General features: G+C 36.0%; 1 protein-coding gene across 1 annotated transcript in view; it reads right to left on the bottom strand.

The window, feature by feature from the left end:
* The window catches only part of SVEP1 (sushi, von Willebrand factor type A, EGF and pentraxin domain containing 1), a gene marked incomplete at its 5' end in the record, with an annotated part of 170,821 nt that overhangs the window by 31,460 nt on the left and 122,740 nt on the right, over positions 1–16,621 (bottom strand). The window contains 12 exons of the mRNA XM_072406782.1: positions 369–3,124; positions 6,162–6,834; positions 7,227–7,394; positions 8,341–8,532; positions 8,695–8,779; positions 9,894–10,070; positions 10,656–10,775; positions 12,523–12,696; positions 13,050–13,220; positions 13,307–13,430; positions 13,568–13,692; positions 14,440–14,615. Coding sequence (XP_072262883.1) covers positions 369–3,124; positions 6,162–6,834; positions 7,227–7,394; positions 8,341–8,532; positions 8,695–8,779; positions 9,894–10,070; positions 10,656–10,775; positions 12,523–12,696; positions 13,050–13,220; positions 13,307–13,430; positions 13,568–13,692; positions 14,440–14,615 — 4,941 coding nt within the window. The remainder of the gene's footprint in view (positions 1–368; positions 3,125–6,161; positions 6,835–7,226; positions 7,395–8,340; positions 8,533–8,694; positions 8,780–9,893; positions 10,071–10,655; positions 10,776–12,522; positions 12,697–13,049; positions 13,221–13,306; positions 13,431–13,567; positions 13,693–14,439; positions 14,616–16,621) is intronic.

Below are 16,621 nucleotides of genomic sequence, written 5' to 3'. Positions count from 1 at the left end.
CCTGAAACTGACATGTCGCTTCAGGCCATGTGGTTTGTTTGTTTTAACAGCATGAAATTTAGGCACAGCCTTGCCAAGAACATTTGTATCTGGCACAAAAAAACCCTCTTGAAGTTACTTTCTAATATTTGCACCCTGCGGCACTATTGGACTTAACAGGGACAGAAAAAGCTACAAAATATTAAACATCGCAGCCCGCCTCATTCCTAAATATCAGGTCACAGTGTTAAGTCATCTGTCAAAGTAAATGCAGCAGTGCACCATGCAAACATTTACTTTATCTCCTTTTACTTAATCGTTATACTTTTACCTAATCTTCTTGCAAAAAAAATACAGGATCACACATAATCTAGGCATGTTATTCTTACCGGTATTCAATGATGCTTCCATAGGTAAAAGAATCACCAGTTGTCACAGTATTTGGAATTACAGGTGGTGGTCCACAGGATAAAACCAGGCAGTTGGGATATGGTCCTCTCCATATACCTTCTTCTGTGCAGATGAGATCTGATAATCCTTGCATTACATATCCGGTCTCACAACTGTATGAAATGGCATTCTCAGCTGTTAGACTGCTTCCATTTACAAATGCATGGGAAATAATGGGTGGAGTGCCACAAGAAACCTTAGCACAGAGTGGAAAGCCTAAACTCCATTTTCCAGCTGAGTGACAGGTAAGTTCAGAAGGTCCAAGCAGTTTGAAGCCATCCTGACATTTAATTGCAATGGACCGTCCACAGCTAAAATCTTCCCCAATGACCACAGCATTTTGAATAGATGGTTTGGGACATTCACAAGGTAGACAAGTGGGAGGAACTCCACTCCACATACCATTTGCTAAGCACTGTCGTGTTGCACTTCCATGTATCTCATAACCTGGGAAACAAACATAGTGAACATGTTCATTGTAATTAAAGCCTGAGCTGTTAAGAAAACCATGTGAAATATCCTCTGGAGGTCCACAATCTATTGGCTCACAGAATGGTTCTTGTGCATCCCATTTCCCATCTTTCTGACAAGTAAGCATTGATGCACCTTTTAGGTTATATCCCTGGCTGCATTTAAAAATTATTTGTTTTCCAAAACCATCTTCTATTTCTGTTATTTCTCCATTTGATATAGCACTTGGCTTTTCACATATGATCTCTAAGCAAGATGGCATTATTCCACTCCAGTCTCCATTTTCAAGACATGTCCTCTTTATGTCTCCAATAAGCGTGTAACCTTCATGACATTGATATTCAACATTTTTCCCATAATTATAATCCTTTCCCATAACATGGCCATTTATCAGTGCTGGTGGTTGCCCACATGAAACAGGAATACAGATAGGTTCCTCTCCATCCCACTGTTTATTTTTTTGGCACGTTCTTTTGTTTGGGCCATGTAATGTATAGCCCAACTCACATTTATAATGTACTTCACTTGTATATGAATAATTCAACACTTCTGTGTATCCATTTAAAATGGTGTTGGGTACCTTACAAAAGATCATAGAACACTGTGGTGCTTCATTACTCCATTTTCTGTTGGACAAACATGTGCTGTTTTCTGATCCAACAAGTTCATACCCTGATTTGCATTTGTAATTCACAACACTATCAAGTGTAGTATCAGTGTATTGTACCATGCCATTTTCAGGAGCTATTGGCATGCTGCATTCAATAGGTGAACACACAGGAGAACTTCCATTCCACGTTCCATCCTCCTGACAAGCTAAAATAGGTATGCCCACTACTTCATACCCATGGTAACAAGAATATAAAATATAAGTCCCATATAAGAAATCTGAGACTTCATTGTTCAATGAACGATTGTCATTTGACATATTATCAGACATTTCATTCTTTAAATCATCATTTACCATGTAATCCTGAAGTTTACTATAACGACCAAAGTCAATATGGGGTGGCAGACCACAGTCTGTATGCACACACATTGGAGCAGAACTAGACCATCCCAAATCTTCACAAGTTTGTATGGCAGGCCCAGTGAGCTGGAATCCTGGCATACAACTATAAATAATTACAGCACCATATCTATAGTCAGCTCCTTCAACAAATCCATTTTCAATAGCTTCAGGAGGATCACAGGATATCTCTTTACAAGTAGGGGTCTCAGCATCCCATTCTCCAGTTTCCAAACAGGTAAGCACATGCTGTCCTTTAAGTCTAAATCCTTTGTTACAAGAGTAAGTTACAGTTTGACCAAAATGGAGACTTTGGGAGGAACTTCTGCCATTTAGAATTTCTTTGGCTGGAGGACATTTTATAGGTTTACAGATGGGTATATCACCAATCCAATGACCATCTGCTCCACAAATTAATTTGGTGTTTCCCGTTAATTCAAACCCAGGTTTACAAGTGTAATGAACTGAGCTGAGAAAGGTAAGTCCTTGCACATCCACAATACCATTAAGAATCTCATCTGGTTGAGGGCACTCTACAGGAACACAATTTGGAAGATCGGGACTCCATAAACCATCTGCATTACATGATATTTCAGCTTTTCCTGTAAGCAAAAATCCATCCATACAAGAATATTTCACCTTGCTACCAAAATGAAAAGAAGGCATTGATTCGGGGTCTTCAATATTGGGGTCACCAAAATCAATGTCTGGAGGTTCAGGACAGATAACAAGTTTGCACACAGGAAAAGTATCATTCCAGAGCTGGGAAGGCAAGCATCGCAACACTGAAGAGCCTTGTAAAACATATCCCTCTCTACAGGAAAATTTCACAACACCTATTTCATTTGTTATTTCTTGTAAGACCAGCTGGTTTTGTAACAATGGTGGATCTTCACATTTTGATGGAACACAAGTAGGCACTTGTTTTCTGTCCCACTTTCCATTTTTTTGGCAAGTCCAACTAGTATCCCCAATAAGTTCATACCCCTCGTCACACACAAATTCAATTTTTGAACCAACATCAATAGTTGCTCCCTTAACAAATCCATGTTTAATAGGTGGTGGCTTTTCACAACTTAGTAGAACACAGCTTGGTGTAGACTCACTGTACCACTGCTTGTTAGATTGGCATACTCTTTTAGGACTGCCAACAAGTTTGTATCCAGGCTTGCAGGAGTAAAAAACCTCATCTTCAAACACAACTCCAGTTTTGTTCTGCAGAAAGAAAAGTGCAGTTATTAATAAAAAACTAAGGGGTATTTTATAATGCATACTGTATATCAAAGATAAACTGATAAAAAAAATTAACCTTAACAGTGTAGATCAGGGGTCAGCAAACTTTTTTGGCTACTAGGCCATTTTAGGAGGTCAAGAAGGCACACTAGGCCGGACTCTCTCTCTCTCGAGTCCTGTGCTGATGACTCCGCCCCCACCAGAAATGCCCCTAAAGGGAAATCCCCCTCCTCTGCAATGCATACGGAGGAGAGGGAATGTCCCCTTACCCCGGTGGCGGAAGTGTAACGTGGCGATAAATAGGGAAGGGAGGCATAAAAAAGAGGCTCAAGAACTGCATGCTGCTCCAGAGCTGCGGGTTGCCATCCCCTGCCAGCCAGGATTAGGCCGGATCGACCAGGGGGGCATTAGGCTGGAACCGACTACTGTCTAGGTCGTATCTGGCCTAAAGGCTGGAGTTTGCCTACCCCTAGTGTAGATAGTAATACCAAATGCTATTGGATAATCTTTGAAAAAATAAATAGTATACTTGTCCAGTGCTCAACCCAGAATTTTTTTTAAGCCGGGTGGGAAGAAATTTTAGGTGGGTGGCAGCCATTGTATTGTGACCAAACTCTTTGGTAACCACCCAAAAACAGCCAAGTCGGTGCTGAAAAGTGCCAGGTGGTGCGCCCAGTTAAAAGTGCCTGGGGAGAACCTGGTCTTTAAACTGGTTATATTAAAAATATATATTGCTTTAAAGGTTTTACAAATCTGGCAAATCTGGTTTTTAGGTAGGAGAAAAAGAATTTTTTCTCTCCTTCCCCAATAGATAGCTTTGATCCACCTCTTTATATCTGAATAATTATAAGTAGAGGAAGGAAAGAATGAGGTTTGAGGCTTTTGTGATTTGTGAACAAGATAGGTGATATAATATGACTATTGTTCATGATAATTATGTATGAATCAAAAGTTTATAAATACATAATTAACCTTTCACTCAAGTTTCTGAGCCTCAAACCTCATTCTTTCATTTCTGTACTAAATAATAATAATATTAATAATAATGAATCTGGTTTATACCATCTCAGTTAATCTTCGTATTGCTATTATTATTTTTGGAAAATGAGAATGTCAATTTTTTATGTCACCTTATATGTAGGTACTGTTTTAATGAAGAGTTAATGTTTGCCTTATAAAGTATGCTGAAAAAGTCAATGGAACATTCTTACTTTTTCACTTGACTGCATTCTTTTAATGAAAATATAATTTATAAACTTTTAATTCTCCTTTATACTTTACGTACAGCTTGCCTGGTTGGTGTTCTAATTTTTTGTCTTTAATACCTTTTGATTCACTAACCCAAGAATCGAATGTTGTTCATGTGTTCAGCTAATTGTCACATACCTTGTCACACCATTATCTCTATGCTTGTTTCACAGCTGAAACTACTGACACCAAAAGATCAGTTTTACATTCAGGCAATTAGCATTCTTGGTTGAATATGGAATGAGTACATCAATGGCTGCTTACATATATTTAAGTATGTACCGTAAATTACACTAGATATAAATATTTTGATAGACAAGTTTGCAATATCCTTTCTAACAATTTCCTTTGGGTAATAAACATGAACAATCTAACTTATTCAGATATTTCAGTTGTGTGAAATCTGAGCTAAATTTACCATTGGCTCTTTTAGCCTTGGGACTTAAGCAGCAACATTTTTTGAGGTTCTCAATGTAAATTAGATTAGGCCTTTGGAAATAAAAGACCTTGCCAGAAAACAGTCTACGAAAGGTATAACACACTAACAGATGATTCAAGCTTAGGCATTTTAATTGGGTTGGGTGGCCTTGAGTAAGTGTTCACATGTTATTTTAGTATGTTGATATACAGGATGAAACAATGCTCTGTCTGTACTAATCTGTCATTTGCAACCCCTATTTAATGTACAGCGCTGCGTAATATGTTGGCGCTATATAAATCCTGTTTATTAATATTAATGTTTTCCTATAAAAGAAAAGTACACTGTTGTAGTAAAAATTATAATCTTCTCTTTCTCAACATACTGCACCTATTTAACTTCATGTCCTAATTTTTGGGGGAAATAAATGATACACAAATACAGCATATAACTAAAGTAAAATGTCAAAAGATGCAGAAAAAAGTAACCTGAGCACAAGTCTGTTCTCTAATTCTATGTGAGCCAGGTAATTTTGGAAAGACATTCAACTATACAGAAATACTGGTCGGTAAACTGATGTGTAGATTAATGTGGTCCACAGATGGCAAATGTATACCAATCAACACTGACACTAGTCTAAAGCAATGTACACATATAAGATAACTGTCGCTGGAAACAATCTTTTGTGATGGATCCCACTGACAGATGACAGTCTAAGTTCTGTACACACAGCATCATTCTGTTCTATGGGGAGGGGGGTGGATGATAATGTACAGTGGTGGTTCCTGATCGGTCTTTTATCACTCGGATATTTGAAGGAATACCGTTTGGGTACTAGTTTCTTAGGGATGTAATGGAGGTTCCATAATTAAAGTGGCTATACCCCCAAGATTCAGGTGTGCACTAACGGTGGAAACTCTTAACATAAGCATCTTTTCTTAAAGTTGTTGATGGACACTTTACAACATTACTATATTGTATTTTTCAGCTCCAATCTCTGGCCAGTGTATTATGACTATATACCATGTACTGTATCAAATTGAACCTCTGCAGCAATGCTTTCTTCTAGGCTTTCCTTTGAAACCAGCAGGATTATATAATCTTATTGTAGAAAATGACTCATAGTACTTTACAATTTATGAGCAAAGGTTTTAATGCATGCCAGCAGGGGTTTCCTTAGTGAACTACCGTATGTCTTAAATCCTTATTTGTTCTGAAAGAGCTAATATGTTCAAAGACTGTCATTTCACAAATAAGTATTATGCTATCATACATCTGACCACAAATTAAGTGCAGTGTATCAAAAGCACAGTGAGCTTTAAAAAAAATCCAAAAAGAAGTGAACACACACACCTCTACAATTCCATTTTCAAGTTCGGGTGGCTGGCCACAAGATACTGGATGGCAAGTTGGCAAACGACCGCTCCATTCTCCAGAGGCTTGACATGTTCTTTTCTTTTCCCCTTTTATATAATACCCTTTGTTACAGCTGTAGGCTACAACAGCATCAAAGCTGTAATTGTTTCCAATGACATAACCATTTTTCATTCTGGGTGGTTCTCCACAGCGGACAGGTATACACTGAATAGTAGATGGTGATGGGTTCCATTCTCCACCTCTCAGACATTCAATTTTGCCTGTTGTGTTTAATACAAACCCTTCCATGCATTTAAAACTCACTGTTGTGCCTGATACAAACTTTGCTTTGTTGATAGATTCTAGGATGCCATATGGAACCTCCAAGGGCTTCTCACAAAAATCGGCTATGCAGTGGGGCATTTCTTTACCTTCAGGTGGTACCCACTTTCCTTGTGAATTGCAAAACATTTGACTGTTATCAGCCATACTGTACCCATCGAAGCAGTAATAATATGCAGTATCTCCATATAATCGATGTGCACTGTCTGAGGAGGCGTGATTTATATTCGGAGGCTCATCACATGATACAGCCATACATTGAGGAATGCTATCACTCCACTTTCCAGTAGGCAGACAGTTTATAGTTTCAGGACCAACTAAAGTATACCTGTGTGTATAAATAAAAAAACAGTTATTACACTACATGAAAATGAGATTTAGGACAGTTTTGAACCTAAATTAGATGTAAGTCAAGACCTGACCAAATTTTTGTTCTAATTTTTGGTATAGTGGAAAAGTATCAAAACTTTTTTACTGCTATCCAGGTTCCTTTTGACCGATTTTCCTCTTATTTTTTGTTTTGCTACTAACGGTTTCACCAGACAGGGTGACTTGAATTCTAATCCTTCCAGTATCCAAAAGTAAAAAAAAATATTTTGCCCTTACAAACAGTTTTAGTGCACAAAACTGCCTTTCAATATAACAGTCATGGACTCTGAAAGGCTTTATGTATTTGTATATCGTTCCTGAAATAGAAGTTTACTATATCGATTTTCCTACCCTTCTTTGCAAGTATAGGTCACTTTATTTCCAAAAGTGAAATCTTTTCCTTTGAAGATTGCATCTTTAACAACTGGAGGAGGTCCACAGGTTAAAAGTTTGCAGATTGGAGGTTCATTGTTCCATTTTCCTGAAGATTCACACACCAAGGTTGATGGACCCTGCAAGCTAAGAATAAATGTTGTTAATCAAATCAAAACAAGCAAAGATGGAAGTCAGTGGCGTAAACATTTTATTTATTTTTCTGTTGCCTTGTTCAAACTCCTTTCACAGATTCAATAGCACAGTTGGAAATGTACTTTTACTTTCTTTTTTACTTTTTACTAATCTTTTGCCCCACTGTCAGCCTTGAAGCCTTTCACAAACTGTTGGAGATAGCAGTTTATTCCTAGTATTTGTTGCACTGACTTGTTCTGTTCTATGAAAAAGTTAAAATCAAATGTCACTACATTGCTTACACAATTAAAAGCTCAGCTACAGGCAAACAGCTAATTACAGCGAGAAAATACTGTATATGGTAGCAGTTTTATGCAGATCTGCCCCACAGAAAAGTCTTGTTCAGCCTGACAGGAGACCTGATTTTTTTTCTGATGCAATTCAGAAACGGTTACAAATCTTGTTTTTCCCCTGTGACTTTACATTATAAGCACAAGCAGCAGATTGATACAGGGGATGGCACTGCATGGGTATTCAAATCAAAAATTGCCTGTAATAGGCAAGCAACATTCTATTTCTACAAACTAAAATACTTTCATTTAAGTAGCAACCCCACAGACCAATACAGCTATTGTTATATCACTCTTACAGGAAATCTGTGGATCTGATTTTTTAAGATGAATTTATTCAAAATTTAATTTCCTATTTTCTTCATCTTATGTTTACTTTAAATCTTGGATTGTAAATGATTCGCCTTTAAAAGTACAAAACTATCAAATTTAACATTCTTGTATACTAAGCTGCAAATTACTTACAATGTTATGAGAAATTAGAAAAATGTATCCTAAAAATGAATTCCAAAAAAAGGTCATAAGTAAAAAAAGCCTTAGTATTATAGCCCTTGTCTTAAAGACTATATATTTTTAACAGTTTCTTCATGCATTTTATTGTGCATTACCTGTATCCCATATCACACGTATATGAAGCAGTTGACTGAAATGTTAAGCCAGTGATGGTAAGATTTCCAAAAGCTATTTCACTTGGTTTGGTGCATTTTACTGATTCACAGGTTGGTGCTCCGTGACTCCAGGAACCATCAGCAAGGCACATACTCTCCTCATGACCTTTTAAGATGAACCCATCATTGCATCTGCATTGCATAAGAGAAAAATATTACTCACATTTCTGATTTACAGAATACACTGAAAATACAAAATTTTCAACAATATATATATTAGGTTGTGCTATTGTGGTATTTTAAATTCAAAAGATGTGCTAGGATTATAAAAAAAAATACCTAACAACAGTTTACCTGAATATAACTTTTTCTCCAAAAGTGAAGTTGGAGCCCACAATGGTGCCATGTTCTGGAATTGGTGTTTTATCACAAGACACAGCTATGTAAAGGGATAAAGTCAAAATTGTAAAACGGGATTTTTTAAAGAATAGCACTGTAAAGACAATAAATATAGACAGCTACAACACAGATGACACCTGACAATAATAAAGACCAACACTGGACACTTTGGCTAAGTAAAAAAACTGTGTGCCTGCATGGTTCATATAATATGTAAGGATCAACAATAAGTGATCAGCAACATGCATTAACTTAAAGCATACAATATTGTGACCACCACTATATTAAATGTAAAACATTGCATAAAAACATTATATGTTTAACATCTGCAGGTGGTGCAAATGAAACTACAACCACAGAATGATTTACTGCCCAAAAAAGACTTTGTTGTGAATAGACATGAATATCAACAGAATAAAAATATTATTTCCCTTACTGATCACATATATGGACCCAAATAATTTTTTAGGTAAATCAGGTAAAAAAGGGAAAAGGTACAGCTGGACTTTTTTTTAAAATGCAGAATGCACTGCAAATATAAAAAGTGATGAGTACACTGAGTATTGATTGTTCATTTGTATAAAAGAAATATTAAAACAAAGATATACTTTGTGAAATGTAAGTAACATTGAACCAAATCAAACATAATTTCCAACGATATATGCACATTTTATTATAGTTTTAGGTAAGCATTTAGTGTAAATACACTTAACACTTAAAACCTAATTTGTATTTATTTAATGACTAAAATGAAACTTATTCTAAATTAAAAGTAATTTCCCAATATTGATATTTAACTTCTGTTGCATCCTGAATGGCAAAATTGTTCCCCGATTACCAGACACAGTGATTTTTTTCAGTTTTTATTGAGGTTTATTCTTCCCCATTTACCCATGGTGTGTCCCAGCATCCACATCTCCTAAATATCAAATAATAATTTCAATTTGAGAAGGAAGCAAGCAAGCCACATAATGGCCACAGCAGGTGTTAAGAACCGGGAACAACACTCAGACATGTCCTTTCCAACTGTGTCCCCAAGAGATATTAAAAACTGTCTGATAGATCACCTTTCCAGAATTTTTGGGTGGAATGACCTTCTGAAAACCTTTTCTATTCCGGCTAATACAATATACCCAGTTGAAATGATTATGTACCTTCACAGTATGGTAATTCAGCATTCCAGTTACCAGACTCTAAGCATGTCACCTTGTCACTTCCAATCAGGTTGTAACCCTCATTGCAGGAAAATCTCAGTTCACTCCCGACACCAAACTCTTTACCAGTAAAGTTCCCGTTTTCAAGTTCACCTGGGTCTTTACACTTGAGAGGTTCTAAAATGGAAATATAATTGCAAATGGTCTTTGGGTTTCTATCACACCAATTTACATACAAAGACACACAAACATCCGTACAACAACAAAATATGCACCCAGATTTCTACACTTTGAATGTAAAAATGACTTTAAATTCCTGCATTCAATAGATTGTGTTAAAATAAAATATCAAACTAGGGCAAAACAATACAGGACACTGGCCTTTACAATTCCAAAGTTAAATACGTTTGTGGAAAACAAATGTATAATGTGGAATAATTGGATTGAAAGGAATGGTATGGTGTTTCTTAAAAAAGGCCAGCCCCAGAGTTGTCTGTCCATGTCCATAAACATGCATACTTGCAAATTATTATGTATGTAAATGGAGGGATTTCATATCTATAGTTAGCTGTATAAAACATCTTTCTGTAAACAGGCATGATATAAATAGTTGAGGATGTTCATGAGATCATTTATCAGTGTCATCATCAGATGGGTCCGATAGGGATAATCCTAAGATTAAAGGTAGTCAAGTCTCCCAAATTCTGGAGACACTTAAAGGGTGTTTGAGTTTGGAAACAAAAATAAAAAATTTGTTGTTACCTAAACACATTTTTCCATCCCCAGTATAAGGAGGGATACATGTACAAATGTAGGAGCCATTGGTATTTGTACACGACGCCTGTTTATCACAATCTGATCCAACTGCGCATTCATCAACATCTTTACAAAAAGAGAGAGTAATAAAAAAAATACATATAAAGTCACAGGTTATTTTATCAGTTTTTATCGTTAAACTGATACATTTTATTACATTCAGGAATATGTTCTCTAGGTGCCATTTATAAACATGAAAATGACCTTCTATTTTACAGGTGTAACCTTTCATTTCTAGGTGTTATTTAAGAGACCAACAAAAATATGTTTACAACAAACTGGTAATTTCATACTTCAACAAAAGGGGAATTTCATAATAGCAGTGCAAAATGAAACATAGTTGTTCATTCCACATGCACCAGACTAAAGTCATTTTTTATAAATATTTTTTTGTATGTATAGTATTCATTTTATACCCCATTATCAAGTGATGAATTATGTCAAAGCACTTTTATGTCAAAAGCACAGACATGTTTGATATATTTATTTAGGTAGCCATTGCTTGGTTGCTTGAAAATAAATAGCATATATGTGAAATCAAATGTAAGATTAGTGTTTCCTGGACTTGTCTGGACTTGTATATGTACCCATGCAGTATTCTTACCCAAATGCAGGAGTAATCAACTGGGTATTAACCTTTAACCTTTTATCTTAACCTCTCTGTCTTAATGACCACATTTGGTGGTTCCAAACTGCTTAAATCTTGCAGCTTCATGATTTTATCAATACTTTAACATAGCATAGCCTGGTCCTATGGTGCCATCATGGAGTTTGACGGCAATACTTTTCTTTCATAGAACCTCTCAAAAACTCATCTTTTAGCATGTCTTAGTAATGGTGACCACTGACAATAAAAACAGACGTAAAACACTACTGAAGGACATTTTCTCAGTGGACAAACATAAACAACGTTTTTTTTCATTATACTAAAATACAATAACTTAAAGCAATTTTAGTTTTGTTGGCGTTGCTTTTGGAAGAATTCCTTCATTCTGTTTAGCTAAAAGGTGGTCCTTTTCACAGAAAGTGAAGGTAAATCTCTGTATTGAAGCCCCAGAGAACTAATGAGTATAATTAAGACGATTTTCCTGCACCAAAACTCCTTTCTGGCAATTTCAAACCACAGAACTGGTCTCTAATAATGTGTTGACTATGCTGACAGCTCTTCAGCTACCGGGCCTGATTTATTAAAGTTCTCCGAGGCTGGAGAGGATACATTTTCACTGGGTGATCTAGCAAACCTCGAAAGGATTTCTTCAAAGTAATTTGCTTTTAACTAGCAAATGTTTTGAATAGTGGACCAGATCAATTCCAGGTTTACTGGATCACCCAGCTTCACTGATGAAAGTGTATCCTCTCCAGCCTTGGATAACTTTAATAAATCAGGCCCACGATTCCCTGATTTAAGAATTGTTTGTGTTATAGTGTCAAGCCAACCTTTTTTGACTTAGTACAAGTGAACAAATCTGTCTGATCTATCCAGAACTGGAATGTAAAAAATGGTTTCTTAAGTCCCAATTGCTTCTAAATTCCCTTCAGATTAATTTCAGATCTGATTGTTTTATCAAATCAGAAACCAGGTCAAAAGTAAAAATCTGCTGTGTGCTAACTCTTGGTTTTGAATTAGAACTCATGTCTGTTTTTTCTTCAGCAGATTTCCCTTCACCTCATATGCACTCTATGAGATTGTCAGAGTTTGATGGACAGAACTCCATTACGGTCATTGATTTTCCACCTCCCGGGCTATATGCTAATGGACGTTATAGCTCTACTTTGTATTGATTAGGAAAAAAACAAGCAAAGTTGAACATACCAAGACATTTAGGTGAAGTACCAACCCAGCTTCCATTATCTGTACAAAACATCCGTGAGTCTCCCAGCAGGTAGTATCCACTGTTACACTGATAGGTCACCGTGCTACCAGCAAAGAAATCTTCATCACTGTTAACACCATTTCTCAAATGAGGAGGTTTTCCACAGCTGATCCCTTAGATAAGTTAGGATTTATGGAGCAACAAAACAAAACTGACACATCATTAAAAATGAAATAGAAATGTATGTCAATTACAGCACAGGTACTTGGAACCTGTAAATATATACATATTATGACAAGAACACTAATACTTCATGTTCTGCATAATGTTAGTTTCAAGTGTGATTTATTATGAATTTAAACTTGAGAATCTACTAACATCAACTCATACAGCTTACAAAATTCTAAAAAAGTATACGAATAAAATCCAAAATAAAGCCTCCAACATACTACATGTCATATAGTTTTAGGCCCCAATTCACTTCCATTTATGTGGCATTCCCCATTCTGGGTAATAGGATACTAACTTTCACATCTTGGTTGCGGTTGATCCCATTCTCCCAGATTTAGGCACTGTTGTTCAGAACTTCCTACAATCTGATATCCTGGGTCACAGAAAAGACTGATCCGGGAACCTGGCTTAAGGTCACTGGTCAATGCGCGCAAATGTGGTGAAGATGCCTCCAATGGTGGGCAGTCTGCACGGTAGACAATGGAAACATGTTAAATAACAATAGCTCCCGATTGCTAAACACACATGTGACACAGATTTTTACATATTTACCTGAGCAGAATTTACTTTTGTGATCAACTTTAACCCTTCCAACCACACCTGGCAGAAAATCAGCCCATGCCAACACATTTCCCTTCTGAAGGTCACGTGGACATGATGTAGCTAAAGATCTCACCTACAGCAGTAGCATAGAGTAAAACTGATTATCATACACCTCTGCAGCACACATTCTTTACATAATTGATGCAACATTGTAATTAAGAAAGGGTAGTTTACACATAAGACGACAAAACAAATATATTCCTTATTTACCTGTTCTGCTGAAAGTGGATAATTCCAAATATTAAGCTGACTGAGTGATCCCACAAAGGATTCTGCTGGGTTAAAACCTTCTCCCCTTTGATCTTGTTCTTGTGCAAGGACTAATGCTCCCCCACCTATACAATCAGAATATCAGAATCTGTACATTTAATATGCAAGAAAAATCAGAAAAATACCATTAACATCTTCATAAGTATAAAATTAAAGTTAGTTTGTTGTTATCTGGTGTTTAAGCAAATTCACATGTCACTAGTAACAAGTGGAGCCCTATCCTTCAGGTACATCTATATGCATGCATCTGAGAATAATACTGACATGAGCAGTTAAGGCTGTTCACTTAGCCAAGTACCTTAGCATTCTGCAAAACATATTTCACTTAGCCTTATAGATGTGGTTAAAATGTGCTTTGCAAAGAATAGACTCACACCATCAAATTCAAGAAAATACGAATAAACAAACTTTTTTATTTTGAAACATGATTGGATCGCAGAACTTCATCCCATTTACTAAACTATATGAATTATTCCTTGCAGGGGGCTAAGTGAACAGACTAGACTTATTTAGTAAATCACCCTTGTTGCCTTGGCTTTCATCAGCAACAATTTCAACTATTTGATAGACAAAGGCTGTTTGAGCTTCCCACCCTAAGAACAAAAAAAAAACATAAACATACAGAAGACATAGAAGAAAATGTGAATAATTGATCACTTTTAAAATACCAAGTGTTTTGGTTTGAGATACAATGTAACACTGAATACAGCTGACACACCCATTGAACACAGCTTTTATTCATAGCTTTGCATAGCAAATGATTCTTAATTGCAACATATTTTGATATCTGATAAAGGGGTACTGCTACCCACCAGGGATGGGCATTCCAACAGATAATCCTTTTCCACCATCAGATAGTCTTCCATCAATGTACACTTTCCAGGACCCATCACTACTGCTCCATGTAACTGCAATGTGATGCCATCTACCATCGTTCACTGAAGGGCAGTCAGTTATTCTCTCCTTTCCATTGACATAGAGTACCCATCTGCAATGTAGGTAGATGTTGGTAAATAAAAATAGTTAAACAGATTTGATAAATTTAGATCAATGTTCAAAGAATTCTAAAAGAAATGTTATGATCCATTGCAACCATTCAAATTTAATTGTTTGGTTTGTCAGTATTTTTTTTTACTGTATTTACTGATCTGTAGGCTTTGCATCTTGTTTATATGACGCTAGAGTCACGGAGCCCATTGTGAGCCGCATGTGGGGGAGGTTGTCTTTGATTATTACAACATAGCAAAAGCGTAGAATGTCTGTGTTTAAAGAAAACCTATACTGAGAGAAACAGAGAGGCATCCATTGTTAGCCTCATTTTAGGATACTATTTATCTGGCTTCAAAACATTCTCAGATAAAACAAATATACAGATACAGACAGAAGAGTATATTCAGAGTTTATTTACACACGCCTATAGCCAGCATAGGCAAAAAATGGCTTTTTCCTGTATAGGTATTTGCCACTGTTTTTTGTTTCTGTTGTTTGTTGCAATAGTTGTAAAATATTTGTTGGGCTGATTTATCAAATCTTTCCAAGGCTGGGGAGTATACACGTTCATCAGTGAAGCTGGGTGATCCAGCAAACCTGGAAAAGATTTCTTGTTAGCAAATGTTTTCAATTCTGGACCAGATCCATTCTAGGTTTGGTGGATCACCCAGCTTTACTGATGAAAGTGTATGCTCTCCAGCCTTGTTGGGCTTAAATAAATCAGGCTCATTATCACAACCTGTTTACTTTGGTCCAAATATTAAAGCAAAAGATTTGTGCATACAATTTGTGCATATAAGTTTTATATATCCACCCCTTACTTTAACTGCTCAATGACCTAAAAAAATTAAAGGTAATGCATCAACATGACAACCAGGAGAGGAGAGGTCAACAACGACAGTCTACCTATTTCTTCAACAGTTTCCTTTATTTCTTTTACTCACATTCTCAAGTCCAACCTTAATGTTTGTATAACAAAAATACGCACAGAGCATATACTATAGTTTTGTTTTTAGTGCATGCTGATAGAGCTCAAATACAGAGAGCTTTATTCTATATATTATATTCCATATCAATATATATTCATTATACAATCATAATAGTACATTTTAATAAATGACTTAAACTGGTAAAGAAAGATAGAGTGCTAGGAGCCAATCAGTGTTCTGTTATAGTGGTAGCCCAATTCTACACATTTCTATAATATGATACATCACAGGGTAACTTTATATATGCAATATTGCTACATAATCAGAAGACTGGGGGAAAAAGCAACTAAAAAAGATATAGTATTCCTTGTTTCTCATATCAATATTTTTCTGATCATGCGACTACTGTTACTATTATATCAGAGAAGAGGGGTATTAAACTGTGCACGTGAAGTTTGCCTGTGGTTATGTTTTGTTTGTACTTGAAGAGTTTATTATTCTTAAAATTAAAGTTTCTGCTTGGAGTTTTACTTTTTACATTTTATAATATGTTATACACTAAACCTCTGAAAGGTTCACCTTTGCCTAAACTATGTAAATGAAACTAAATACAAATTGTAAAAAAAAACATCCCTGACCTATAAGAGATCATCAGAGGTTACAACAAAGACTGTAAAGTCAGATTTCAGTCATTTCTAACAGTTTAGAATACGCAGTTTATTTTCAAGCTTGACAACCGACACGTATAGGCTGGTGTCACACAGGCAATTTTGGAGCAAGGATTACTTGATACAACAAATCACGATTAACAAAATTATGTAGCTAGTAATTTAATTAGGTGATTTGTAGCTAAGCCTAGCAATTTGTAGCTACGCCCATAGAGATGAGATAAGAGTAAATGTCACTGTAGTGCTAAACTGGCATGACTATGCTGTAAATCGCTAAAAATATTAGCAAGTTTGATAAAATTAAGAAATACTAACACTTCTTTAGTTAGCGTTTGCTTAAAAAAGGGGAATGATTGCTGCAAATAAATGACATTGATGACATTGATGACAATGTTTTTTTTATCTTC

The sequence above is a fragment of the Pyxicephalus adspersus genome, chromosome 3 (assembly GCF_032062135.1).
Source record: "Pyxicephalus adspersus chromosome 3, UCB_Pads_2.0, whole genome shotgun sequence".
Lineage (NCBI taxonomy): Eukaryota > Metazoa > Chordata > Amphibia > Anura > Pyxicephalidae > Pyxicephalus > Pyxicephalus adspersus.
This window is presented reverse-complemented; position numbering and strand designations above follow the sequence as displayed.